The sequence below is a fragment of the Haliotis rubra genome, unplaced genomic scaffold (assembly GCF_003918875.1).
Source record: "Haliotis rubra isolate DU_JTF1 unplaced genomic scaffold, ASM391887v1 Scf269, whole genome shotgun sequence".
NCBI classification, from domain to species: Eukaryota; Metazoa; Mollusca; class Gastropoda; order Lepetellida; family Haliotidae; genus Haliotis; species Haliotis rubra.
The window spans coordinates 983653-1011238 of NW_025766769.1; the positions used below are offsets into that span (position 1 = coordinate 983653).

The 27586-nt window shown below is 44.5% G+C and overlaps 1 protein-coding gene and 1 long non-coding RNA gene across 7 annotated transcripts in view; one reads left to right on the forward strand and one right to left on the reverse strand.

The window, feature by feature from the left end:
- LOC124280513 (hepatocyte nuclear factor 4-gamma-like) overlaps window positions 1-24655 on the forward strand; it is a 94490-nt gene extending 69835 nt beyond the window's left edge. For 3 of the 6 annotated variants that reach the window (XM_046716466.1, XM_046716462.1, XM_046716464.1), the window contains exons 3-8: window positions 13072-13362; window positions 16149-16264; window positions 16511-16657; window positions 17282-17522; window positions 21119-21355; window positions 22581-24655. In XM_046716466.1, the coding sequence (XP_046572422.1) occupies window positions 13072-13362; window positions 16149-16264; window positions 16511-16657; window positions 17282-17522; window positions 21119-21355; window positions 22581-23011 (1463 nt within the window). In that variant the 3' untranslated portion in view covers window positions 23012-24655. Of the gene's footprint in view, window positions 1-8258; window positions 8402-11906; window positions 12033-13071; window positions 13363-16148; window positions 16265-16510; window positions 16658-17281; window positions 17523-21118; window positions 21356-22580 lie in introns of those variants that run through there. The other 3 variants (XM_046716465.1, XM_046716467.1, XM_046716463.1) reach the window with 3 other exon arrangements.
- Window positions 184-27586, reverse strand: LOC124280519. Its single transcript, XR_006899694.1, has 3 exons — window positions 27497-27586; window positions 8147-8150; window positions 184-196 (listed from the first exon to the last, which is right to left on the reverse strand). It is a non-coding gene; the product is annotated as an uncharacterized LOC124280519 (long non-coding RNA).

Consider the following 27586-nt stretch of genomic DNA (forward strand, 5'->3'; position numbering starts at 1 on the left):
TCCTTGTACTGACATATTATTGGGGATGTATCCTGTTAGACAGGGAATGATAACAGTTGATATAAATATGCCGAAAGAAATCTGCAATGTTAGGTGTACTTATGTTGTTTTTTTAGAAATGTCCTGAAAATTATTAAATAAAAAGAAAGCTTGAATCGATCTGCTAATTACTATGTCAGGCAGTGTCCACAAATTACTGAGCAGGTGAGGTGTATGATGGAGATCAAAGGGACAGGTACGCTGGACAAGATAGTGATACACCTCAGATTCGGACTATATCAGAAATCCATGAAGTTTGAACTTAGAGCATAGTCCTGTACTTAGCCTGCACTTTACACTAAGGGTGAGCCATGGTGGGACCATGTATGTAGATAGAGACCAATGTTCACAGGTTCAACTAACATCACAATAAAGATCAGCATCTCCTGCCCAGTTAGTTATCTCTCATTATATACGGAGGATGTTGGCAAGTACTGGATTCAGACACTGGAGTTTTTATTATATTTCAAGAGGATACCTTGATGAGACTGGACAATCTCTGCTCCACATAGGATGTAGTTTGAGTGGAATATCATATGGCATGTTTAAGGTAGGTGGCATTACCTGATGGTAATGATTTGTTGAGGATCAGAGTGACACTCATGTAGGAATCTTCATCTGTGAATATGTTAAATACCTTTTGGAATACATAGGTACTTATAATAAAATGTAACCTAAAAACTTGGCTTATTTTAAACTGCAAATTTAACTTCTAAGAATCACAAGCATCTTTAAGGGCTGAACTATAGAATCTAATGCAGGACTGTTCTGATTGCTAGGTAGCCCTGTGTATGGAACCCTCCGTGTACCGCTTGATGTAGTAGGACATGTCCTGGTCTGTGTTTCAGTGTTAGTGCCCCCTGGCGGGATGGGGTTGATATATTGCTACAAGGGGCATAAAATCTTCTCCTTTCTCTGAATGTAGCTTGTCAGTCCTCTCTCTGATTGTAGCTTGTCAGATTGTTTCTGATTGCTAGAACTTACCTCGGGATGTGAAAGTCTTCATCTGATGAAAAACTAACTAATGTCCTCAGGGTGACAGTCTATATGCTGGCATCGGTTTTGGTATTCCTGCTTATGTGAAAATGGTGATGCAGTTATAACTCACACCTTTACATACTTACACTCACTCACTCACACTCACTCACTCCTCACTCACTCACTCACTCACTCACTCACTCACTCACTCACTCATGGATAGTTTCATGTCTTCATGTTTGTTTATATTCCTATCAAAGACCTGATAGTCTATATGATTCAGACTATCCCAACATGTTTGTCATCTTATGATCGGTCTATATGAAGTGATATTCACATGTCTATCAAAGACCTGATAGTCTATATGATTCAGACTATCCCAACATGCTTGTCATCTTATGATCGGTCTATATGAAGTGATATTCACATGTCTATCAAAGACCTGATAGTCTATATGATTCAGACTATCCCAACATGTTTGTCATCTTATGATCGGTCTATATGAAGTGATATTCACATGTCTATCAAAGACCTGATAGTCTATATGATTCAGACTATCCCAACATGCTTGTCATCTTATGATCGGTCTATATGAAGTGATATTCACATGTCTATCAAAGACCTGATAGTCTATATGATTCAGACTATCCCAACATGTTTGTCATCTTATGATCAGTCTATATGAAGTGATATTCACATGCCTATCAAAGACACGATAGTCTATATGATTCAGACTATCCCAACATGTTTGTCATCTTATGATCGGTCTATATGAAGTGATATTCACATGTCTATCAAAGACCTGATAGTCTATATGATTCAGACTATCCCAACATGTTTGTCATCTTAAGATTGGGGGGCGGTGGGGTAGCCTAGTGGTAAAAGTGTTGGCTTGTCACGCCGAAGACCCGGGTTCGAATCCCCACATGGGCTCAATGTGTGAAGCCCATTTCTGGTGTCCCCCGCCGTGATGTTGCTGGAATATTGCTAAAAGCGGCGTAAAACCAAACTCAGTCAGTCAGTCAGTCTTAAGATCAGTTTATGCGAACTGATATTCAAATGGGCTTATATCCTGGAACATTGACTCTATGTCTTGCGAAATGTCCTGAAGATATTTTTCAAATGATGTAATGAAAGAGAAAAATATTGTGCAAAAGTTGATAAAATGTAGAAAATGTCCTAATTTTTTTGTCTCCTGCCAAGTTAAAAAGCTGAGTGAGCAGTTTTCACACCAATTAAATGTTGATTTAGTATTTTCTTCCTGTGACAACACTTAGCATGTCCGGCTATCACTGTAGACACCGGCCACATTCAGGCAGATCGACGCTGATCAAGTCACCGAAAGGTTGAAGATATTTCCTGACAATATTTCGACTGAATGAGAGATGTATTTTGAGTGTGGAAGTTGGCCTCACTCCCATAGTCAAGTGTTACTGCAGGGAAGTTTCCTCTCAATATTTTCCTGGAGAAGTGAGTGAGTGAGTTTAGTTTTACGCCACACTCAGCAGTATTCCAGCTATATGGTGGCGGTCTGTAAATAATCAAGTCTGGACCAGAAAATCCAGTGATCAACAGCATGAGCATTGATCTATGCAATTGGGATATGATCTGGGTCTGGGAGAATTTAGTGGAACGTAACGTCAGTTTGTTAACCTCAGCATTAACTGAGGTATGACTACTGACTGTTTGTATGCAAACTTTATGAATCAGTGAATGTTACGTGGGAATTGCACCTGTACAAGGCCTACATAACAACATCCGTGTACAGCTCCAGTAGACACACTGATATCACCAAGATATGTGGAAATCATGATTTCTTATGTCGGTTATGTTTGTCATTATAATTCATGTGTATGGGTAAATATCTTGAGATGGTGACCAACTTTCACCAACCTCCAAATGGTTGAATTCTTGTGATCCAGCATTCTACTTTGTACTGGTATAAACTAAGCTACAGTCACACCAAATTTAAAGGCACCTCTCATTATATTTTGCTGTAACTGTAGTTCGTTATAAGCACTTCGACTGAAAGTTACGTCAAGCGGCCAGGACCCAAGATACATATGGTTATGAGTGTGTTAATTATAGACATATTTTACAGCATTAGTAAGTGGATCGTGCAGGTACGGTGGCTTCAAGTTGCAAGCTAGGGGGTGTGGCCTGTGAAAAGCTGTCAGAAGATAACTGATTAAAGTGGCCATTGTGGTCCACGTGCTGGGAGATAAAGTTTCCGATCTGGGTGTCACACACTCCTGACTTACAATACATATTGTCATGTACTTAATTCTAAGGTTTACTGGTGAAATATGAACGGGAAGATGGTGTATGTTGAAGTGTTTTCAGTGTAAAATGTACAGGCGCTTTCATATACTGGTGGAAGATCAAAGAAAATTTAATTTGATTTTGAATGAGTTATATAAAACTGAATTCCATAAAGAAAGCATTTGGTTGTTGCCATAGTAATTAATCATGGGACTTTCATCAGATAGGATTAGTTGTAGGAATTTCAATTCCGTTATTGGGTGTGGACTTCTATTGACTTTTTGTATGTATGTTTCAATGAACCTTGTGTATGTGCATTTCAATTCCTATTTTGTATCTGCAGTTCACATTTAGTGTTCGGTTTCTTTTAAATTCAGCAAAGGTAGTTTTTAGTCAATTTACATGCATATCATAATTTGGTCTGTTTTAAACATCAAAGTTAAAAGTCACATTAGAATAATGTCAAAATGTATTTTTCTACTTGTAACTTGATGAAATGCTGCTTTGTTATATCAGGGTGGTGACAGTGGCTACATTTAATATCTAGCTGGTGTATATCAGAAAATCAAGTTACGGCGCAGGTTGAGGCCTGTCCTGTGTGATGGGGCGAGATACGGAAGCTGGTATTAACATACAATACTGCCTAGCTGACACACTATCTGAAGATGTTGATATTACTGATTATCACACAGGGGCTGATAACGAGGGGGATCAAGGTTAAATATCACTTGAGCTGCAAATACTGCAAATACTGCCCAGTTTCTCCAAACACCAGTCTCTTAAACTAGATTCATGTACACATTATCAGCTCATATTGATAAAACAGAGCGGTATTCATGTACCAAGCTTATGCTTGTTTTCCAATCCGGTTCCTTTCTTTGGAAATATATATGTTTCAATCATATTGATAAAAGGACAACACATTATTACTTATCTAAATTGGATATTCCTTTCTTTCTGATGTTTCATAGTTCATTCTATTATAGGAAATATTGGAAAAGAATATCAAAGGAAATTTCTTGATTCAATTGAATGTGAGGCATGAAACTGCAGACATATTTTCATTGTTTCACTGAAAGGAAACAGGTTTGGGCTGAATGTAATGGCTGCTAGTGGTATAGGTGTCATCTAATCTAATCTTACAGATATGGGAGGTAATGATAATGTTGCACGTACTGACACAGCCATGTTCTGGAGGGTGGGAAAGACGGGGTAGGGGGTGACACAGCCATGTTCTGGAGGGTGGGAAAGACGGGGTAGGGGGTGACACAGCCATGTCCTGGAGGGAGGGAAAGAGGGGGTAGGGGGTTACACAGCCATGTTCTGGAGGGAGGGAAAGACGGGGTAGGGGGTGACACAGCCATGTCCTGGAGGGTGGGAAAAGACGGGGTAGGGGGTGACACAGCCATGTCCTGGAGGGAGGGAAAGACGGGGTAGGGGGTTACACAGCCATGTTCTGAGGGAGGGAAAGCCATGCGGGGTAGGGTGTGACACAGCCATGTTCCTGGAGGGAGGGAAAGACGGGGTAGGGGGTGACACAGCCATGTTCTGGAGGGAGGGAAAAGACGGGGTAGGGGGTGACACAGCCATGTTCTGGAGGGAGGGGGGGAAAGAGGGGGGTAGGGGGTGACACAGCCATGTCCTGGAGGGAGGGAGGGAAAGACGGGTAGGGGGTGACACAGCCATGTCCTGGAGGGAGGGAAAGAGGGGTAGGGGGTGACACAGCCATGTTCTGGAGGGTGGGAAAAGCAGGGGGTAGGGGGGGTGTGACACAGCCATGTTCTGGAGGGTGGGAAAGAGGGGTAGGGGTGACACAGCCATGTTCTGGAGGGTGGGAAAAGACGGGGTGGGGGTTACACAGCCATGTTCTGGAGGGTGGGAAAGAGGGGGTAGGGGGTGACACAGCCATGTTCTGGGAGGGGTGGGAAAGACAGGGTAGGGGGGTGACACAGCCATGTTCTGGAGGGTGGGAAAGACGGGGTAGGGGGTGACACAGCCATGTTCTGGAGGGTGGGAAAGAGCGGGGTAGGGGGTTACACAGCCATGTTCTGGAGGGTGGGAAAGACGGGGTAGGGGGTTACACAGCCATGTTCTGGAGGGTGGGAAAGACGGGGTAGGGGGTGACACAGCCATGTTCTGGAGGGAGGGAAAGACGGGGTAGGGGGTGACACAGCCATGTTCTGGAGGGTGGGAAAGACGGGGTAGGGGGTGACACTGCCATGTTCTGGAGGGTGGTGAACCATACTATATTCCGTTCTACCCACACCTTGCTGTAATGCAAGTCCACATTTCCCCCTCAGTCTCCTTGCTCATTGCCCGACTGTGTCATACCAAAAGACGTTAAAATATGGTACTTGTTGGTCCCTGCCTGGCGCTCAGCATTAATGGGTACAACAAGGACTGGTCGGCTCGGAGTCAGTATAATGTGTCTGAGTGGGGTATTCATGCTTCACTGCGGCATGGTATCTCACCGGGCTAGCACTATAAAACCAGCTTCAGTCTGGGCTAGTACAAGCAGCTGCACATACACATACACATGCATGCACGTCGTCATATGAGCGAAATATTATCAAGCACGACGTTAGACCCAATTTCACCTCACCTCACCTCACCTTGCTCATTGGGTCTCTCTTCAGTTTACATTCTGTTATTCTCAAATAATTTTTTTTTTCGGAGACAAAGCATTAGCCTCACACCAGTATTAGATCCCTGGTTACAGCCCCAGTGTCTGAAGAGGGCAGTGCTCAACAAATACACTGGCCACCAGGACCAGTGCAAGTGGGAATTGAACCAGGCCACAACTTTCATATTTCTAGTGGTCGTAAATGAAGTACTGTTCAAAGCAGCAAACTCACTCACTCACTCACTGACTGACTGACTGTTGAAATGTTTGATGTGTATGTTTTGATGAGTCACAGTCAGTTATAACCAGGTTTGACCCCCCTAGTCGGGACTGTTTGATGACTTTGTGAGGGGCACAGTGTTTCCTGACATTCTACGGCCAACTGGCAGCTTCAGTTGATTCATGAAGTGCATGTATGTTTCCTTAGGAAACCTTTGGAACTGTCTGGCAGAGATTTGTGTTCTCTGATTTCATTGGCTGCGTTATTGTGTTCTCTGATTTCATTGGCTTACTCACAGGATGTCAGCAGTACAGATGAGAGGCATTCTGGGAAACATGTGGTTCTTTGTATAATGTTACATGTTGGGTTTGATGAAATTAAACTGAAAGAGTTTTGGTACCATCAAACATAATTTGAATTAAGTCGAAAATGATTGATGCTTTTTTTTCCAAATGTTCCGCATGAATCAGTAAGGGGTTTTCAAACAGAGGTTCTCTTTACATGTTGTTCCTGAACTAGCTGTTTCTCTCTGACGCACATCATCCCCATGTCCCCAGTACTCCAGGGGCTACATACACTGATGATGGCCTTTTAGTAGTGTGTGGGAGACTCTCAGTGTGGGAGACTCTCAGTGTGGGGAGTTGAAGGAGCTCCACCTTCTGTACAAGATGAGTGACATTAGAGCCAGACATGTGCAGACTGGTGTCGGGCATTGTCATCTAACTAGACATATTTACAGGCCAGCATCATAAAGCTGCAGTATTGCATCTCATTTCCTGGGATTCATTTATCTGCTCACACCATCAACCACTGGTTTGGTGGATCCCGATTCGAACTTTAACAATTCAATGTCCAAAATAAACCCTCACTCACGCACTGTTAGAAAAAGTACGGTTATTTCATGAAGGTGAAGTGGTAAGTAGAGATTAATTATTCCACGGTGGAATTCATAGACAGTAGCGAGTTTCAAGGATGTAGCTACTTGGACTTCTCATTGTGTGCTTCGGCATTAATTTGTTCAGCTTACGTGAGTCTGCATCAATTCATGCTGTCGACCTCCTCTTCTACCTCACACCCCTCCCCAGCCATGTCTCATCAGATGATCCATCAGTCACACTCTTTAACTGTGTCCATTTCTGGTGTCCCCCGCCGTGATGTTGCTGGAATATTGCTAAAAGTGGCGTAAAACCAAACTCAGTCAGTCAGTCTTTAACTGTGTCATGGTCATCGAGTGCCGGCATGGAAAACATTTACCACAACATATAGAAGCAGAACCAACTCAAAGAGCTGCACTCAGACCCTGTGGGGAGCCATGCTCAGACCCTGTGGGGAGCCACCCCATGCTCGATGATGTTGATGTTGACGTATATCACTTGGCTCTTGTGTGTCGGAGTGCAATGATGGTACAGATTGGTGCTCGCACTATCAACCACTAGTCAACCTTGTCCAGTCGGTTACTGTTGCTGTAATACTGCAGCGTGCAGTACTTGAGTAACATTGTTGATTCACTCATGTTGTACTTCAATTCAATAAGTAACTACAGATTTACTTCGGCCTTAAGTTCTACATGGATGTATGTATGTATGTGTGTGTGATGTTTGTGACACGGCTATCCAGCTGATATCAAAACTTATCTTCCCTGATGCTCTTCGATACGATTTGTTTATACGAATGACTAAAGGGACTGTCTCAGCATAAGATCTTCTAATTGTTTGAGATAAGATTACAATCAAACGAATTGACGAAACACATTTTGCGTCTAAATCTTATATTTTGATAGTTCATTTGTTTTTTGTCACTCCTTTGGGCTAAAACTCATCATAGTATGACCACTGGAAAAATTACATTAGTCTTTTTTCATGTACCAGGCCATTGATATAACTGTTATGAATGTGAAAAGTTTAGTCAACTGAATTTAGAAAGTTAAACAGCTGCATAAATCTATTTAGAAAGTTTAGCAATGCTCCTAGTCCCACGTCTTTAAAGCAAGATGCAAGCACAGATTTCATAGCCAAGTGGCTCACTAATCTGTCTGGTGGAGTTTTGAGATGGCCCCTGATGTAGACTACAATGCAGGTAGTTGTAGATAAGGTGCCACATCGTCCAGGAGGGTGTCAACAGTTATGTAGTCACTACTATCCTCATTAATATCACCAAATTCCACCTTCCAACTGACTGCTGAGGCAGGATTTCCAACATGGCGTTTCTGACCAAATTCCAATATCCTGCCCGTTTCCAGCTTCAGTCTGCTGATGGCGAAATCATCTATGAAGAACTCGGTAAGATACGAGTTGTACTTTGTCATGCCAAAGGTCCGATGACGAACATTGTACATCGGTCAGTCAGTAATCGAGGTTCTTGTGGCATGTGAGCATGAATTTAAACTTTGCTTTAATGATATGTAGGAAGTTGTGTGTGAGATAATGGTGGAAGGTGATTGTGTTGATGACATGGCAGCTTTTAGGGCCATACTTTCACAAAGATCTTTTTATGAGATAATCAGGTAAAGATGTGCCTCATTACCATATTGATTTTCTCTTTTATATCTCACTATAGAAATTAAGAATAAATTACACACATCTAGTCATTTTGCATTTTGAAATCTCATACATATTTTGAGATACATATTCTGATACAACTTTGATACAACTTTGTTTTGATAAAAGTCAGTGTTTTAACAATATTTTCCAAAATAATTGTTTAAGGTGTTCATATTATGTTGGTTTAAGGTGTTCATATTATGTTGGTTTAAGGTGTTTATATTATGTTGGTTTAAGGTGTTCATATTATGTTGGTTTAAGAAGTTTGGGCTACAACAGTTGTGGTTACTGTGGCTGTAATGATTCATTGATTGTGGTGATGTTGTGGTGATACTGCTCACAATGGACAAACTGTTAGCATTATTGCAAGAGCTGTTGTGATACACATTTAGGTTTTTTTTATTACTGCTAATATGTCATGAGTAGGAGCAAAATAAAACTGGATGTAGAATATCATGGTTGTTGCTCATGCTGACAGACTGTGGAACACACTAATAATGTGCACTCACTCACTCACTCATTCAGGAGGCTACTGTGGAACACACTAATAATCTGCACTCACTCACTCATTCAGGAAGGCTACTGTGGAACACACTAATAATCTGCACTCACTCACTCACTCATTCAGGAAGGCTACTGTGGAACACACTAATAATCTGCACTCACTCACTCACTCATTCAGGAAGGCTACTGTGGAACACACTAATAATCTGCACTCACTCACTCATTCAGGAAGGCTACTGTGGAACACACTAATAATCTGCACTCACTCACTCACTCATTCAGGAAGGCTACTGTGGAACACTCCTAATAATCTGCACTCCACTTACTCACTCATTCAGGAAGGCTACTGTGGAACACACTAATAATGTGCACTCACTTACTCACTCATTCAGGAAGGCTACTGTGGAACACACTAATAATGTGCACTCACTCACTCCACTCATTCAGGAAGGCTACTGTGGAACACACTAATAATCTGCACTCACTCACTCACTCATTCAGGAAGGCTACTGTGGAACACACTAATAATCTGCACTCCTTACTCACTCATTCAGGCTACTGTGGAACACTCCAATAATCTGCACTCACTCATTCAGGAAGGCTACTGTGGAACACACTAATAATCTGCACTCACTCACTCATTCAGGAAGGCTACTGTGGAACACACTAATAATCTGCACTCACTCACTCACTCATTCAGGAAGGCTACTGTGGAACACTCCAATAATCTGCACTCACTCACTCACTCATTCAGGAAGGCTACTGTGGAACACTCCAATAATCTGCACTCACTCACTCACTCATTCAGGAAGGCTACTGTGGAACACTCCAATAATCTGCACTCACTCACTCATTCAGGAAGGCTACTGTGGAACACTCCAATAATCTGCACTCACTCACTCACTCATTCAGGAAGGCTACTGTGGAACACACTAATAATCTGCACTCACTCACTCACTCATTCAGGAAGGCTACTGTGGAACACTCCAATAATCTGCACTCACTCACTCATTCAGGAAGGCTACTGTGGAACACTCCAATAATCTGCACTCACTCACTCATTCAGGAAGGCTACTGTGGAACACACTAATAATCTGCACTCACTCACTCACTCATTCAGGAAGGCTACTGTGGAACACTCCAATAATCTGCACTCACTCACTCACTCATTCAGGAAGGCTACTGTGGAACACTCCAATAATCTGCACTCACTCACTCACTCATTCAGGAAGGCTACTGTGGAACTTACTCACTCACTCATTCCAGGAAGGCTACTGTGGAACACACTAATAATCTGCACTCACTCACTCAGTCAGGAAGGCTGCTGTGGAACACACTAATAATCTGCACTCACTCACTCATTCAGGAAGGCTACTGTGGAACACTCCAATAATCTGCACTCACTCACTCAACTCAGCTTCTGCTGAGTATTAAGAGAGAGTTGGTTCACAGCTACATGAGGTGGTGTTATCTGTGGACACTGGGCTCTGTGGACTAACCTATACATGACTACGTGCTGCCTGCTATCTGCTGTTCCTATTGTTCTATAACACCCACTTGTATTGTCTGATTGTACCTGGTCAGATTGTTTCTGATTGTTAGGACTAATGTGACAGGTTTCATCTAGTGAAAACCTAAATACTGTCATGGGGTGACGAGGTCTTCCTGCACATGTCAAAATGCTGATGTAGCCTCACTCATTCACTCACTCACTCACTCGGGCAGTGGGGTAGCCTAATGGTTAAGGTGTGTGCTCCCCACATGGGTACAATGTGTGCAGCCCATTTCTAGTGTCTGTGATATTGCTGGAATATTGTTGGAATATTGCTAAAAGTGGCATAAAACCATACTCGCTTGCTCACTCACTCACTCACTCAGTGAGATATTTAATCTCTGAAGCTTCTTGTGACATTGTGTAAAAACAGGTTGTGGTATCAGATGTGGTATTAGATGTGGAAAATGGCCCATGAGCTAACCTTTCATCCTGTAGTCTAAATATTGACCATATCATCTTGTCCTCGCTGATCTCTGCTGAAAGTTTTATACATCTAACACAAGGGAGGTAACTTAACAATGAGTTGATATTGTGAACCTATTGGCTCCTGCTAAAATCCCTACTACTTGGGCTCCACTTACCTTTTGGTAAACATTTGCCCTTTTATCGTCTGGGTCGTTATTATAGGGAAGATTGCTGATAATCTGTGAATAAGTTGCTTGTTATAGTTGACATATGACACCAAGTGCGACAATGCCTATGACATTACAGCGCATCTCCCACAGGTTGTCGGGGACGGTCTGCTTGTTTAACACTTGGGCCTGATAGCTGCATCTTTAACATGATAAAAGGAAACTGAGGCTTAACCCCAAACAATACCCCCTTGAGAACAGTTAGAAAACCTCCATGCATAATACAGAGTCAGGGCTGTTATCTTAAACCACTGAAAAATGTCCTAGATGAGAATAGACATGTTGATAAAAGTCTTATCACATGTTCATTCAAAGATTTCTGGGCTCTTGTAAAGTATTTGTAAACACATAGTAGGGGTTTTCATTTAAAAATCTCAAGCCCCAAACATGATTAATGCAACATAAATGTATACTGGTTAAGCCACTATCATCCTCATCATTGGACGTGAGTCTGCTTGCTAGGTAGGTGTCGGAATGTGTTTAGTCCGTGCTGCATGGGGCAGGAGTTGTGGGATGGGTACTGGGGCGAGGGGAGGCTAGTCTGCTGGGTGACCAGACACGTGTGAGAGTAGGCTAGTCTGCTGGGTGACAACACGTGTGATCGATCGGAGTGTCACTATGCTGTATTCTGTGTTGCAACAATGTGGCATTCACGATGTCGGTCCATGGCCACAGTTTGGTAGGTGTTGGTGCCGGTACTTTACCACCTTAGTTCACGTACGATCACAGTTTGGTAGTTGTTTGTGCCGGTACTTTACCACCTTAGTTCGCGTACGATCACAGTTTGGTAGTTGTTTGTGCCGGTAGTTGTACCACCTTAGTTCCACGTACGATCACAGTTTGGTAGTTGTTTGTGCCGGTACTTTACCACCTTAGTTCACGTACGATCACAGTTTGGTAGTTGTTTGTGCCGGTACTTTACCACCTTAGTTCACGTACGATCACAGTTTGGTAGGTGTTGGTACCCGGTACTTTACCACCTTAGTTCACGTACGATCACAGTTTGGTAGGTGTTGGTGCGGTACTTTTACCACCTTAGTTCACGTTACGATCACAGTTTGGTAGGTGTTGGTGCGGTGCTTTACCACCTTAGTTCACGTACGATCACAGTTTGGTAGGTGTTGGTGCCGGTACTTTACCACCTTAGTTCACGTACGATCACAGTTTGGTTTGATGTTGGACTATTTTTGTCTTGTCCAGAAAACTTGAAGTCGTGTGATGACAGTACATTAACGTCAAATGTCGAGTCTTGTTACTGCTATGCACAGAAAACAAACATGGTGATTCATCAGGTCCAAACAGAGTATACCGGTTGCTGGAGGCAGATAGCAGGAATGAATGGTCAGGTATACTGACCTGGTTTATTGGGTGTCATCGACCTGCATGGGACAGATCTCATCAGATCAATCACTGGTTTGTGTGGCCCATACTTTTTTTACAGCCAACTGTCATGTAGGGTGAACTTTGCGGAGTGAACCATAAAATAAGTAACTGATGATATTCTGAAAAGATATGTGTGTTTGGTTCCAGTTGTGTCTCCATGTCACTGAACGTCAAAGGGAATCAGATAGCTGAGTGACTATCTCGCAGAGTTACATCCCTTAGCTGCCAGGATCTGCTGATACTTGTGTCCCAATTTGTCAGCCTCTTTGTTTTGTTTCTTTTTGTTTTGTCGAAAGCCAAGTACCAGCCTCAATATGTGTTCATTTTATTGACAGACTCTCAAGACCTCAATGCCCAGTCCCTTGGTGCGGTCCCATCCCTGGTGTCTCCGAACTCAGCGGGCGCCATCAGCCAGTTCTGTGCCATCTGCGGAGACCGGGCAACAGGGAAACACTATGGTGCTGCTAGCTGCGATGGCTGCAAGGGCTTCTTCCGCCGCAGCGTCCGTAAGAACCACGTCTACAGCTGCAGATTTAGTCGCAACTGCATCGTGGACAAGGACAAGCGCAACCAGTGTCGGTATTGTCGACTCAAGAAGTGCTTCAGGGCTGGGATGAAGAAGGAAGGTAGGTCTGGCAAACTGTGCAATGTCTGACTCTGTGTTGTCCCGAGATCCTCATGTAGCCTGTATGTTTGTCTCTACACACACTACCACTGTGTCAAGGTCAATGTAGAAGAAAAGAGTCATCAATTGTTGAAGTATATTTAAAACATGCAACACCCAGACAGGCTATAGAAGTGAACACTAATCAGATCTTGCTTCTACAAGCACCAGCTCATCTGCTGCCCTCATCAGCTGATCATTTCACAATTCCTGATCAAGAATAGCTAGTGAAGTGTTTCTCCTGAACTGCACTGTTTAGATGCTCGACTGACTTTGTCACATCAAAAGCATGAACATAAATAGTTAGTCATTAGAAGATGCTGACCTGAAGGCTCCATATGACATGGTTAGTTGACACGACTCAGTGCCGGCCGGGCCTGCTGGTCTGTGTTTACCCCACTGGAAGCTTGTATTGTAATCTTGTGGGTGGTCCGGTGATCTGAAGGCTCCATATGACATGGTTAGTTGACACGACTCAGTGCCGGCCGGGCCTGCTGGTCTGTGTTTACCCCACTGGAAGCTTGTATTGTAATCTTGTGGGTGGTCCGGTGATCTGAAGGCTCCATATGACATGGTTAGTTGACACGACTCAGTGCCGGCCGGGACTGCTGGTCTGTGTTTACCCCACTGGAAGCTCGTATTGTAATCTTGTGGGTGGTCCGGTGTGGTCCTGAAGGCTCCATATGACATGGTTAGTTGACACGACTCAGTGCCGGCCGGGACTGCTGGTCTGTGTTTACCCACTGGAAGCTTGTATTGTAATCTTGTGGGTGGTCCGCTGACCTGAAGGCTCCATATCACATGGTTAGTTGACACGACTCAGTGCCGGCCGGGACTGCTGGTCTGTGTTTACCCCACTGGAAGCTTGTATTGTAATCTTGTGGGTGGTCCGCTGACCTGAAGGCTCCATATGACATGGTTAGTTGACACGACTCAGTGCCGCCCGGGACTGCTGGTCTGTGTTTAGTTGATGTCTCCACCCCACTGGAAGCTTCTATTGTAATCTTGTGGGTGGTCCGGTGACCTGAAGGCTCCATATCACATGGTTAGTTGACACGACTCTGTGCCGGCGGGACTGCTGGTCTGTGTTTACCCCACTGGAAGCTTGTATTGTAATCTTGTGGGTGGTCCGCTGACCTGAAGGCTCCATATGACATGGTTAGTTGACACGAGTCAGTGCAGCCGGGACTGCTGGTCTGTGTTTACCCACTGGAAGCTTGTATTGTAATCTTGTGGGTGGTCCGGTGATCTGAAGGCTCCATATCACATGGTTAGTTGACCGCGACTCAGTGCCGGCGGGACTGCTGGTCTGTGTTTACCCCACTGGAAGCTTGTATTGTAATCTTGTGGGTGGTCCGCTGATCTGAAGGCTCCATATGACATGGTTAGTTGACACCGCGACTCAGTGCGCCGGGACTGCTGGTCTGTGTTTACCCCACTGGAAGCTTGTATTGTAATCTTGTGGGTGGTCCGGTGATCTGAAGGCTCCATATGACATGGTTAGTTGACACCGACTCAGTGCGCCGGGCTTGCTGGTCTGTGTTTACCCCACTGTAAGCTTGTATTGTAATCTTGTGGGTGGTCCGGTGATCTGAAGGCTCCATATCACATGGTTAGTTGACACGCGACTCAGTGCCGGCCGGGCTTGCTGGTCTGTGTTTACCCCACCTGTAAGCTTCTATTGTAATCTTGTGGGTGGTCCGGTGATCTGAAGGCTCCATATGACATGGTTAGTTGACACGACTCAGTGCCGGCCGGGACTGCTGGTCTGTGTTTACCCCACTGGAAGCTTGTATTGTAATCTTGTGGGTGGTCCGGTGATCTGAAGGCTCCATATGACATGGTTAGTTGACACGACTCTGTGCGGCGGGACTGCTGGTCTGTGTTTACTCCCACTGGAAGCTTGTATTGTAATCTTGTGGGTGGTCCGGTGACCTGAAGGCTCCATATCACATGGTTAGTTGACACCGACTCAGTGCCGGCGGGACTGCTGGTCTGTGTTTACCCCACTGGAAGCTTGTATTGTAATCTTGTGGGTGGTCCGGTGACCTTAAGGCTCCATATCACATGGTTAGTTGACCACGACTCAGTGCCGGCCGGGACTGCTGGTCTGTGTTTACCCCACTGGAAGCTTTGTATTGTAATCTTGTGGGTGGTCCGGTGATCTGAAGGCTCCATATGACATGGTTTAGTTGACCGTGGATCGACTCAGTGCGGCCGGGACTGCTGGTCTGTGTTTACCCCACTGGAAGCTTGTATTGTAATCTTGTGGGTGGTCCATATGACGGTGATCTGAAGGCTCCATATGACATGGTTAGTTGAGGCTCCCACGACTCAGTGCGGCGGGACTGCTGGTCTGTGTTTACCCCACTGGAAGCTTCGTATTGTAATCTTGTGGGTGGTCCGGTGATCTGAAGGCTCCATATGACATGGTTAGTTGACCGCGACTCAGTGCCGGCCGGGACTGCTGGTCTGTGTTTACCCCACTGGAAGCTTGTATTGTAATCTTGTGGGTGGTCCGGTGATCTGAAGGCTCCATATGACATGGTTAGTTGACACGACTCAGTGCCGGCCGGGACTGCTGGTCTGTGTTTACCCCACTGGAAGCTTGTATTGTAATCTTGTGGGTGGTCCGGTGATCTGAAGGCACCACATGTCAACTTAATATGCCACCAGTTTAAGTTTTTCACAGCTTGAAAGTAAAATGCAATGTGAATTTTGTGACAGTGTTTGACATCTCCATTACAGCTGTACAGAATGAACGAGACCGAATCAGTGTCCGGCGAACAAGTTATGACGACATCGCTAACTCTGGAGCACTCTCGGTCAGCACGTTGCTGAATGCAGAGATCCTGTCCAGACAGGTACGACATGTTCTAGATACACAGCACATGGGGGAAGTGGGGGAGATCTTTACTTTTATCAGACACATCATGTATTTTGTTGCCCAAGAGAACAAGATAGTACTGACGACTGGTAATGGCAAAGACTTAAAACCATCAAGCTGCCTTTCCCTTGTGGATAATTCCCTGAAATAAACCAAACTGACAGCTTTCAGAAAGAATCCATTTCGAGCTTTGTAAGATGAAGTGGCTGCCATGTTGTTTCAGATTGCCTCCCCAATAAACGCAGACCTGTCGACCAAGAAGCTGGCAAACGTGAGCGACGTGTGCGAGTCAATGAAGCAGCAGCTGCTGATCCTGGTGGAGTGGGCCAAGTACATCCCCTGCTTCTGTGAGCTGCCGCTGGACGATCAGGTGAGCCCCTAAGGAGAAACTGTCAGACACATTTGTTAGTAGGTAACATAGCTGCCGCTGGACGACCAGGTGAGCCCCTAAGGAGAAACTGTCAGACACATTTGTTAGTAGGTAACATAGCTGCCGCTGGACGATCAGGTGAGCCCCTAACGAGAAACTGTCAGACACATTTGTTAGTAGGTAGCTGCGGCTGGACATAGCTGCCATTTGTTGGTAGGTAACATAGCTGCCGCTGGACGATCAGGTGAGCCCCCTAGCGAGAAACTGTCCTAACAAGCTGCGCTGGACGAAACCGTCAGACACATTTGTTAGTAGGTAACAACATCAGGTGAGCTGCCGCTGGACGATCAGGTGAGCCCCTAAGGAGAAACTGTCAGACACATTTGTTAGTAGGTAACATAGCTGCCGCTGGACGATCAGGTGAGCCCCTAACGAGAAACTGTCAGACACATTTGTTAGTAGGTAACATAGCTGCCGCTGGATGATCAGGTGAGCCCCTAACGAGAAACTGTCAGACACATTTGTTAGTAGGTAACATGATGTTGGTGTTTAAATATTTCCATCTTTGATTCTACTTCTTAAATATTTCCATCTTTGATTCTACTTCTGACATGTCTGTTGCAGGTGGCGCTGTTACGTGCACACGCTGGAGAACATTTAGTACTGGGTGTGGCAAGAAGATCCATGAGTCTGAAAGATATTCTGTTGCTAGGCAACGACTCCATCATTCCGCGAAATACAACTGATATTGACATTGTACGAGTTACATGTCGAATTCTGGATGAACTTGTCAAGCCACTGAAGGATGTCCAGATTGATGATTCAGAATTTGCTTGTCTCAAAGCTATTGTTTTCTTCGACCCAGGTAAACACTGAGGTCCAAATTGGATGCCTTATCATTATTACATATCAAGATAACCTTATGTTATGATTACACACTGCCATTTAGAAAGTGGTCAAATGTAACATATGTGATATTTGGGATTACACTTCCGTAGTAAAGTACAGATTCTAGTACTTTTGTTTGATTGAGTCCCATCCGGGATTCGAACCCACAGTATATAAATATGGCTGTGCTGCCCTGAGAGTCAGGCAGCTAATGGCCAGCACCAACCATATGTTATATAGATACTGGTAATATATGTAGAGGTCCTGATACACCCAGACACATTGTTCTGATCACCTGTTTCATCAGTATAAAATATGACTGTGCTGCTGGTATTATGTGTAGAGGTCCTGATACACCCAGACACATTGTTCTGATCACCTGTTTCATCAGTATAAAATATGACTGTGCTGCTGGTATTATGTGTAGAGGTCCTGATACACCCAGACACATTGTTCTGATCACCTGTTTCATCAGTATAAAATATGACTGTGCTGCTGGTATTATGTGTAGAGGTCCTGATACACCCAGACACATTGTTCTGATCACCTGTTTCATCAGTATAAAATATGACTGTGCTGCTGGTATTATGTGTAGAGGTCCTGATACACCCAGACACATTGTTCTGATCACCTGTTTCATCAGTATAAAATATGACTGTGCTGCTGGTATTATGTGTAGAGGTCCTGTTACACCCAGACACATTGTTCTGATCACCTGTTTCATCAGTATAAAATATGACTGTGCTGCTGGTATTATGTGTAGAGGTCCTGTTACACCCAGACACATTGTTGATTGTTTGATTACACAATCCCTCCCTCCTGCATGACACAATCCCTCCCTCCTGCTTGTTTGATTACACAATCCCTCCCTCCTGCATGTTTGACACAATCCCTCCCTCCTGCATGTTTGACACAATCCCTCCCTCCTGCATGTTTGACACAATCCCTCCCTCCTGCATGTTTGACACAATCCCTCCCTCCTGCTTGTTTGATTACAATCCCTCCCTCCTGCATGTTTGACACAATCCCTCCCTCCTGCATGTTTGACACAATCCCTCCCTCCCATTATGTTTGACACAATCCTCCTCCATTGCATGTTGACACAATCCCTCCCTCCTGCTTGTTTGACAGCCAATCCCTCCCTCCTGCATGTTTGACACAATCCCTCCCTCCTGCATGTTTGACACAATCCCTCCCTCCTGCTTGTTTGACATATCCCCTCCTCCTGCATGTTTGATGACACAATCCCTCCCTCCTGCATGTTTGACACAATCCCTCCCTCCTGCATGTTTGATAAACATATCCCTCCTCCTGCATGTTTGACACAATCCCTCCCTCCTGCATGTTTGATACAATCCCTCCCTCCTGCTTGTTTGACACAATCCCTCCCTCCCGCATGTTTGACACCAATCCCTCCCTCCTGCTTGCTGCTGACACAATCCCTCCCTCCTGCTTGTTTGACACAATACCTCCCTCCTGCATGTTTGACACAATCCTGCTCCCTCCTGAATGTTTGACACAATCGTGTTCTGATCTCCTGCTTGTTTGATACATTCCCTCCCTCCTGGCTTGTTTGGTCCACAATGCACCCTCCCTCCTGCATGTTTTGACACAATCCCTCCCTCCTGCATGTTCTGACTGACAATCCCTCCCTCTTGCATGTTTGATAAACATATCCCTCCCTCCTGCATGTGTTTGATACGCATTCCCTCCCTCCTGCATGTTTGATCACAATCCTGCCTCCTGCATGTTTTGACACAATCCCTCCCTCCTGCATTGTTTGGATGCACAACCCTCCCTCCTGCATGTTTGACACAATCCCTCCCTCCTGCATGTTTGACACAATCCCTCCCTCCTGCATGTGTGTCCTGATGACACAATCCCTCCCTCCTGCATGTTTGACACAATCCTCCCTCCTGCTTGTTTGATTATGTGTGATCCCTCCCTCCTGCATGTTTGACACAATCCCTCCCTGCTGGCATGTTTGACACAATCCCTCCCTCCTGCATGTTTGACACAATCCCTGATCCCTCCTGCTTGTTTGACACAATCCCTCCCTCCTGCATGTTTGACACAATCCCTCCCTCCTGCTTGTTTGATTACAATCCCTCCCTCCTGCTTGTTTGACACATACCTCCCTCCTGCATGTTTGACACAATCCTCCCTCCATGTTTGACACAATCCCTCCCTCCTGCATGTTTGATACATTCCCTCCCTCCTGCTTGTTTGACACAATCCTCCCTCCTGCATGTTTGACACAATCCCTCCCTCCTGCTTGTTTCTTTTGATATCCCTCCCTCCTGCATGTTTGACACAATCCCTCCCTCCTGCATGTTTGACACAATCCCTCCCTCCTGCTTGTTTGACACAATCCCTCCCTCCTGCATGTTTGACACAATCCCTCCCTCCTGCATGTTTGACACAATCCCTCCCTCCTGCATGTTTGACACAATCCCTCCCTCCTGCATGTTTGACACAATCCCTCCCTCCTGCTTGTTTGACACAATCCCTCCCTCCTGCATGTTTGACACAATCCCTCCCTCCTGCATGTTTGACACAATCCCTCCCTCCTGCATGTTTGACACAATCCCTCCCTCCTGCATGTTTGACACAATCCCTCCCTCCTGCTTGTTTGACACAATCCCTCCCTCCTGCATGTTTGACACAATCCCTCCCTCCTGCATGTTTGACACAATCCCTCCCTCCTGCTTGTTTGACACAATCCCTCCCTCCTGCATGTTTGACACAATCCCTCCCTCCTGCTTGTTTGACACAATCCCTCCCTCCTGCATGTTTGACACAATCCCTCCCTCCTGCATGTTTGACACAATCCCTCCCTCCTGCTTGTTTGACACAATCCCTCCCTCCTGCATGTTTGACACAATCCCTCCCTCCTGCTTGTTTGACACAATCCCTCCCTCCTGCTTGTTTGACACAATCCCTCCCTCCTGCTTGTTTGACACAATCCCTCCCTCCTGCATGTTTGACACAATCCCTCCCTCCTGCTTGTTTGACAATCCCTCCCTCCTGCATGTTTGACACAATCCCTCCCTCCTGCTTGTTTGACACAATCCCTCCCTCCTGCTTGTTTGACACAATCCCTCCCTCCTGCTTGTTTGACACAATCCCTCCCTCCCTCCCTCCTGCATGTTTGACACAATCCCTCCCTCCTGCATGTTTGACACAATCCCTCCCTCCTGCATGTTTGACACAATCCCTCCCTCCTGCTTGTTTGACACAATCCCTCCCTCCTGCATGTTTGACACAATCCCTCCCTCCTGCTTGTTTGACACAATCCCTCCCTCCTGCATGTTTGACACAATCCCTCCCTCCTGCATGTTTGACACAATCCCTCCCTCCTACATGTTTGACACATTCCCTCCCTCCTGACTGTTTGACACAATCCCTACATCCTACATGTTTGACACATTCCCTCCCTCCTGACTGTTTGACACAATCCCTACATCCTACATGTTTGACACATTCCCTCCCTCCTGCATATTGACACATTGATGTTCAGTACAGTGCATGCTGTCTGAAACAAGTGCTATTACTTCTTCTCCTGCCCTTCAGATGCCAAGGGACTTACAGACCAGCAAAAGATTAAAGCCTTCCGCTACCAGGTGCAAGTCAACCTGGAGGACTACATCAACGACCGCCAGTATGACTCCAGAGGGCGCTTCGGGGAGATCCTGCTGCTTCTTCCAGCATTGCAGAGCATCACATGGCAGATGATTGAACAGATCCAGTTTGCCAAACTCTTTGGGATGGCCAAGATAGACAACCTCCTGCAGGAGATGCTTCTGGGAGGTGAGTTGATGACTGGATCTGGTCAGATCTGGGAGGTAAGTCTGTGGAAGAGATGTAAGTCTGTGGAGATGTGGGAGGTGAGTGACTGACTAGGACCGGTCAGATGTAAGTCTGTGGAAGAGATGCTGTTGGGAGGTGAGTTGATGACTAGAGACTGGTCAGATGTAAGTCTGTGGAAGAGATGCTGTTGGGAGTTGATGTAAGATCTGCTGGAAGAGATGCTTCTGGGAGGTGAGTTGATGACTAGATCCGGTCAGATGTAAGTCTGTGGAAGAGATGCTTCTGGGAGGTGAGTTGATGACTAGAGACCGGTCAGATGTAAGTCTGTGGAAGAGATGCTTCTGGGAGGTGAGTTGATGACTAGAGACCGGTCAGATGTAAGTCTGTGGAAGAGATGCTTCTGGGAGGTGAGTTGATGACTAGAGACTGGTCAGATGTAAGTCTGTGGAAGAGATGCTTCTGGGAGGTGAGTTGATGATGGCCAGATGTAAGTCTGTGGAAGAGATGCCTAGATCGGTCAGATGTAAGTCTGTGGAAGAGATGCTTCTGGGAGGTGAGTTGATGACCAGAGACCGGTCAGATGTAAGTCTGTGGAAGAGATGCTTCTGGGGGAGTTGTGAGTTGATGACTAGAGACCGGTCAGATGTAAGTCTGTGGAAGAGATGCTTCTGGGAGGTGAGTTGATGGCCAGAGACCGGTCAGATGTAAGTCTGTGGAAGAGATGCTAGAGACCGGTTGGGAGGTGAGTTGATGACCAGAGACCGGTCAGATGTAAGTCTGTGGAAGAGATGCTTCTGGGAGGTGAGTTGATGACTAGAGACTGGTCAGATGTAAGTCTGTGGAAGAGATGCTTCTGGGAGGTGAGTTGATGACCAGAGACTGGTCAGATGTAAGTCTGTGGAAGAGATGCTTCTGGGAGGTGAGTTGATGACCAGAGACGGGTCAGATGTAAGTCTGTGGAAGAGATGCTTCTGGGAGGTGAGTTGATGGCTAGAGACGGGTCAGATGTAAGTCTGTGGAAGAGATGCTTCTGGGAGGTGATTTGATGACCAGAAACCGGTCAGATGTAAGTCTGTGGAAGAGATGCTTCTGGGAGGTGAGTTGGTGGAAGACAAAGCGTAACTCATGGACTAAGGTTATGTGATGTGGTGAAACACTGAGAGGGAACTAGTGATGTATTGTGATATATTGATGTGTATTCCACCATGTTCTTGTGTTGCTGCAGGTGCCAACACGGGGGATTCCTCCTCCTCATCTGCTCAAGCTGCTGAGTCCAGCATCTCACCCCCACTGATCGAACCCACGGTCTACCCCGATGCCCTCGGCAATGTGGTGCCACCTGGTGGTGAACAGATAAACCTGACGCATACCCTGGAACCAGACCACCTGACGGCCTCACACCCAGGAAGCACGAGTCCCATGGCCCCTGGCTTGGAGCACCACTACATGAGTGGGGGGTCAGACCAGGCCCCCTCCCCACAGAGGGTTCTCGGGATGACAGAACCCCTCCCCCTTACTGTCAACCACACAATGGAACACATTCCTAATGGCCACGGGCCAGACACTCCCGTTCCATCACCCCCAATGGCTAACATGCAGGATTCGTACAAGCTGTCAAGCAGTGTTGCGGCCCATTTCAAACAGGAAGTGTCTTGAAGGGATGGTTACTCCAGAAACTGCTTCTGAAGCAAGACTTTCAGTAACCTCTTCCCTTCAAGAGGAACAAACATTGTACTGATTTGTATGTAATTCACATGTACTTGAGTACATGGTGTGAAATAAACATTCAGCAAGGACCCATATGAAAGATGAAATCTAGTTTTACAATGGACATGTGACTGGACAGACACATAGGTCTGAAAGCATCGACTGTGTTGAGTTTCATGGACAGGTTCTGCAGGTTTCCAGCAGAAGTACGGGTGTGATGCAGTCTCATATAGAAGATGGGTTCAGTTCCAGGAATAGCTTCTCTGGAAGATCTCAGGACACCAGTGTGTTGACTACAAGGCATAATTGTACTCCCTTTAGCTTAATATCTTGCACATGTAACTAACCATTATTGACTAGTAGCTCATCAACAGTGCCATCCCCAAGATTACTAGACATTTGGACTCGTAATCTTTCTACAATGCAATCCCATAAATCACAAGCCATTATTGGACGATGCGCCACCAATTGAAGCATTGTGTAGGTAAAAACACTGAATGCTAAATGTAATGGCAGCATCAATAATCGAAATCAATATTGTAATTGTATGATTCATGATATGAACTAGATGTGTATGTAGAGACTGAATGGGGTCGTGAGTCCAGGTATCGCCACTTGCACCGGGCAGGCAGCTGTTTCCAACAATGGTGTGTGATATTTGCTGTATTAACACGCTTCACATCATACCCTGCATTACGGCAGTTTACTTGTGTATAAATCACCTGCTGTAGTGCAGTGTTTAATGGTGGGATTATACAAACTTCAGCTTGTATATTGGCCTGTTCAGGCTGTCTTCTAATGGATATATGCATTTTGCTTGTATTAAAGCATCAAAGTATGTTATGAATATATATTTTATGCACCTATTTTTCTAGTGTGACTTTGACATTTGGGCCAGTGCACCACGTTCAGTGTGTGCTGTACGATGTGGTCAACCTGGGCTGCGTCTCCCGTGTTTATGCAACGTCCGACGACAGTGCCTTTCGTGTCTACTGAGCACAATATGCCGTCAATATGCTTCACATTTTAGACATGTTAGACAAATACTGTTTTAGTAATTGACAGTGGTCAAGAGCCAACACAATAACCTTTCTCAATAGTTAAAGTGATATTGGTAGAGATGACTAACTGTATTTTATAACTTTCTTAAGTATGAGTGAGTTAATCTGCTGCAGTTTGATGGGGATAAATCTCTCTGACCCGGGTTCTCTTCCCCACATAAACACATTGTGTGAAGTCTGATTGTCCCCCCCCCTCCTTTAAGATTGCTCACTCTTCAAGATGGGTAGTTGTCGTAGCCTCTTATCTGCTGTAGCCTCTCTGGACAGCAGTGTGAGGATGGGTGCCAACGTGGTCCAAGTTGTGATGTCAGCTGATGAATCAGCCATTATTGTCAGAGGCTCTATAGGTGTTATAATGCCATTATACAATATGTTATTAACAGATGGTATATATATATATATTATATCTGGACATTGGTCGTCAGTGCCTCTCTAAACAATATAGTGACCGGTGTCCAGTGTGGTGTATGCCATATATCAGTTGTACATAACAATATATCCTGCAGTAGGCATCTGTACATGATATACCATTCAAAAAAAAGTAGGGGATATTCCATGTTGTGAGCATACAACTAGTCAATGCCAATGCATATGAGAAAAAGTAATATATATCATACAGATGAAACATTTCCAAAGGAATGGAATAAATTGTCACATTTTCCCTTAATTTCTCTTCATCATCTGTTTCCTCCTTGGCTTCATCATTTGCATTTATCAATCTTGTAAATCCAATATCTCCTACTTCTTTGAATGGTATATATCCCACCACAGGCTCCTGTAAGCAAGGATATACGAGACAGCGACTGCCATGCAGTTGTACACTGATATGTCCCAAGGGCGGTGATGTGAGATATATCTATCAGTGGCAGACAGTTGTACATATGATAGCTACCCACCCGCTGTATAGAGGAGAGCCTCGCATCACTGCGATGGCATATTACGTGTTGAAGAAGATTATATCGTAGATCTCAGTATGATTGACAAATCTGTTGTTTTCCATTTTGCTGTTGCCTATTTTATGCTGTACAGATTCTGTATTGTTTTAGTTTGTTAAAGTGTGATGAGATGTTGACAGATAGAGCTTATGAAGGAGGCAGGATCGTTGTCCTACATGTTGTGTATACTGACAGGGTGTTTCATGTACTTCAGTCAGCGGGCTTTACAAATGAAAGTGTATATCTGCCGAAAAAATGAGAAAATACAATTATGTTTTTTTATTTTTCATGTATTCCAATGTAAATGTTTTGCAAGAAGAAACACAATTTTTAATGCTATTAAAACATCAACATTTGATGGTTATTTGTAAGATCAATCATAATTACATTTTTAGAATCATATAGGTGTATTGAGAAGTTATGTTTTTTCTTCAATAATTAAAAAATCTAATTTGCTGTGACAGTAAACATGTGTTTACCACTAAAACGTAATTTGGATGGAATTGTTACATATTTAAATGGTCTATGTTTGTTTCGAACTCCAATCAACCTGAAGAGAAGAATACCGTGTCTTGTGACAGTTCTGAATATGTACTTGCAAGTGATACAAACGTCAGTTTATCTTGATGTGTAGAGACAGTATCTCTCAATGTCATTGTGTTCACACCTCTGTAATACAGAAGATGTTTTACTAAAGTTCATGTAGACCAGGAACTTAGTAAAAGCTTTCGAGGTATTCTTGTTTATCTATTCTAGCTGCCACTACCTGACAGTGAGTATCTGAGTGTGTGCGACAGTCAATCCTGAATCCTCTTCTCTACAGACAGGGAGAAGGGGAGGTAATCAAGGGTGTGCTTTGTGTGGAACTAATAGTCAGACTACTTCAGATGTGTGCAATGTAAACTTACTGTACAGTCTATATACTTCCACAGTTGTGAAGGGCAGCTGGTGTCGGCAGTACTGCAGGCCATGGTTGTAAGGGACATGAAACTGCTGGGTTGTAGTCATCTCCGTCAGAATACTCTGGTAATAGTGTTTTCTTCACACAAGTAACATATGTTATATTTGGGATTACACTTCATCTTCACACAAGTAACATATGTTATATTTGGGATTACACTTTCTTTGTAAAGTACAGATTCTAGTACTTTTGTTGGGTTGAGTCCCATCCGGGATTCGAACCCACACCCTCAGAGTCAGGCACCTAATCGCCAGCACACAAAGTCAGACGCCTAGACCGCATTGTGTATTTCATCTTCACACAAGGTTTGCAGGAATCAGCAGTGCAACTGATTGGTGTGTTGCTCCACTGATTGGTGTGTTGCTCCACTGTGGTGTGTTGCTCCACTGATTGGTGTGTTGCTCCACTGATTGGTGTGTTGCTCCACTGATTGGTGTGTTGCTACACTGATTGGTGTGTTGCTCCACTGATAAGTGAAAGTTCACAAATGTGAAAGTCTGCTGTGAAAGTCTGCATGGCTAAATAACGTGCATTGTTGGATTCAGATAAAACTGACTGAGTTTTTATTTGAGTAAGAAATAATTACTTTTGGGATTAAAAATCAGTTATAGGAGTTTGGTTATTGTGTATATTGATATTATTATATTTTCTTAAGCAGTTGTTACTTTAGTTTTATAAACATAAGTATATGATATGTCACTATTATCATCCATGGTCTGCTGGTGTCAACCTAGGTTGTCTCCCCTGTTGCTAAGTGTGCATGAGGTCAGATGCCGGGCAGCCAACAAGCTATACAGAAATGCCTGTGTATATGTGAGCTTCTGTAACTTGTAGGTCAAGGCTGGCAAATGTTCTTCTGACTGGTTTAATGGTCAAGGCAAGTATTTTCAGTGACTGGTTTAATGTGCTACCTGTTTATTGTGTATCGAAGATGTTGAAGAAATAAGAGCTTTGGGCATTGCAAGACACACAGCTGCCTAGAGATGTCTATGGGCCTCAAGTGACAACCTAGTAATACTGGTGATGGGGGAAGAGTTTTGTTTGACACTGGATAGAATTGATTCAAAACAAACTCATTTTATCTCAAAGGAGAGTCGAACAGTTGTATTGTCCTTGCGTAAAATATGAGATAAACTATTTTTTCTAGAACACCCCACTAAAAAAAAATTATATTTCTAAACGTAATTACTGGGACAAATGGCATGTTGAATGTTAAATCATCTGCAAACTTTACTGCCCTCATCAGTGTGAAATCCCATCTATAAATATACAGTGTTTTTTATGTGTTTATGAGTATAGTTTAACATGCCACATCTTCATCCCGTCAGCTTACAGCATCACAATATACATGCTGAACTCAAGCTGTGTACTATAGACTCCGCCTTGCTGCTGCTTCTGCTGCTGTTGGTGGTTGATCGCATTCATCATTCTGGCTGAATTCCTTAATTTGAATGTTTATTATTTTCTCACTGAATACATTGCATGTGTAACACTGACCAGTGGATCCAGACTGTTCCACACATTATAATGTTGCATTTGTTATTTTAGGTTTATGTTTAACCTTCCT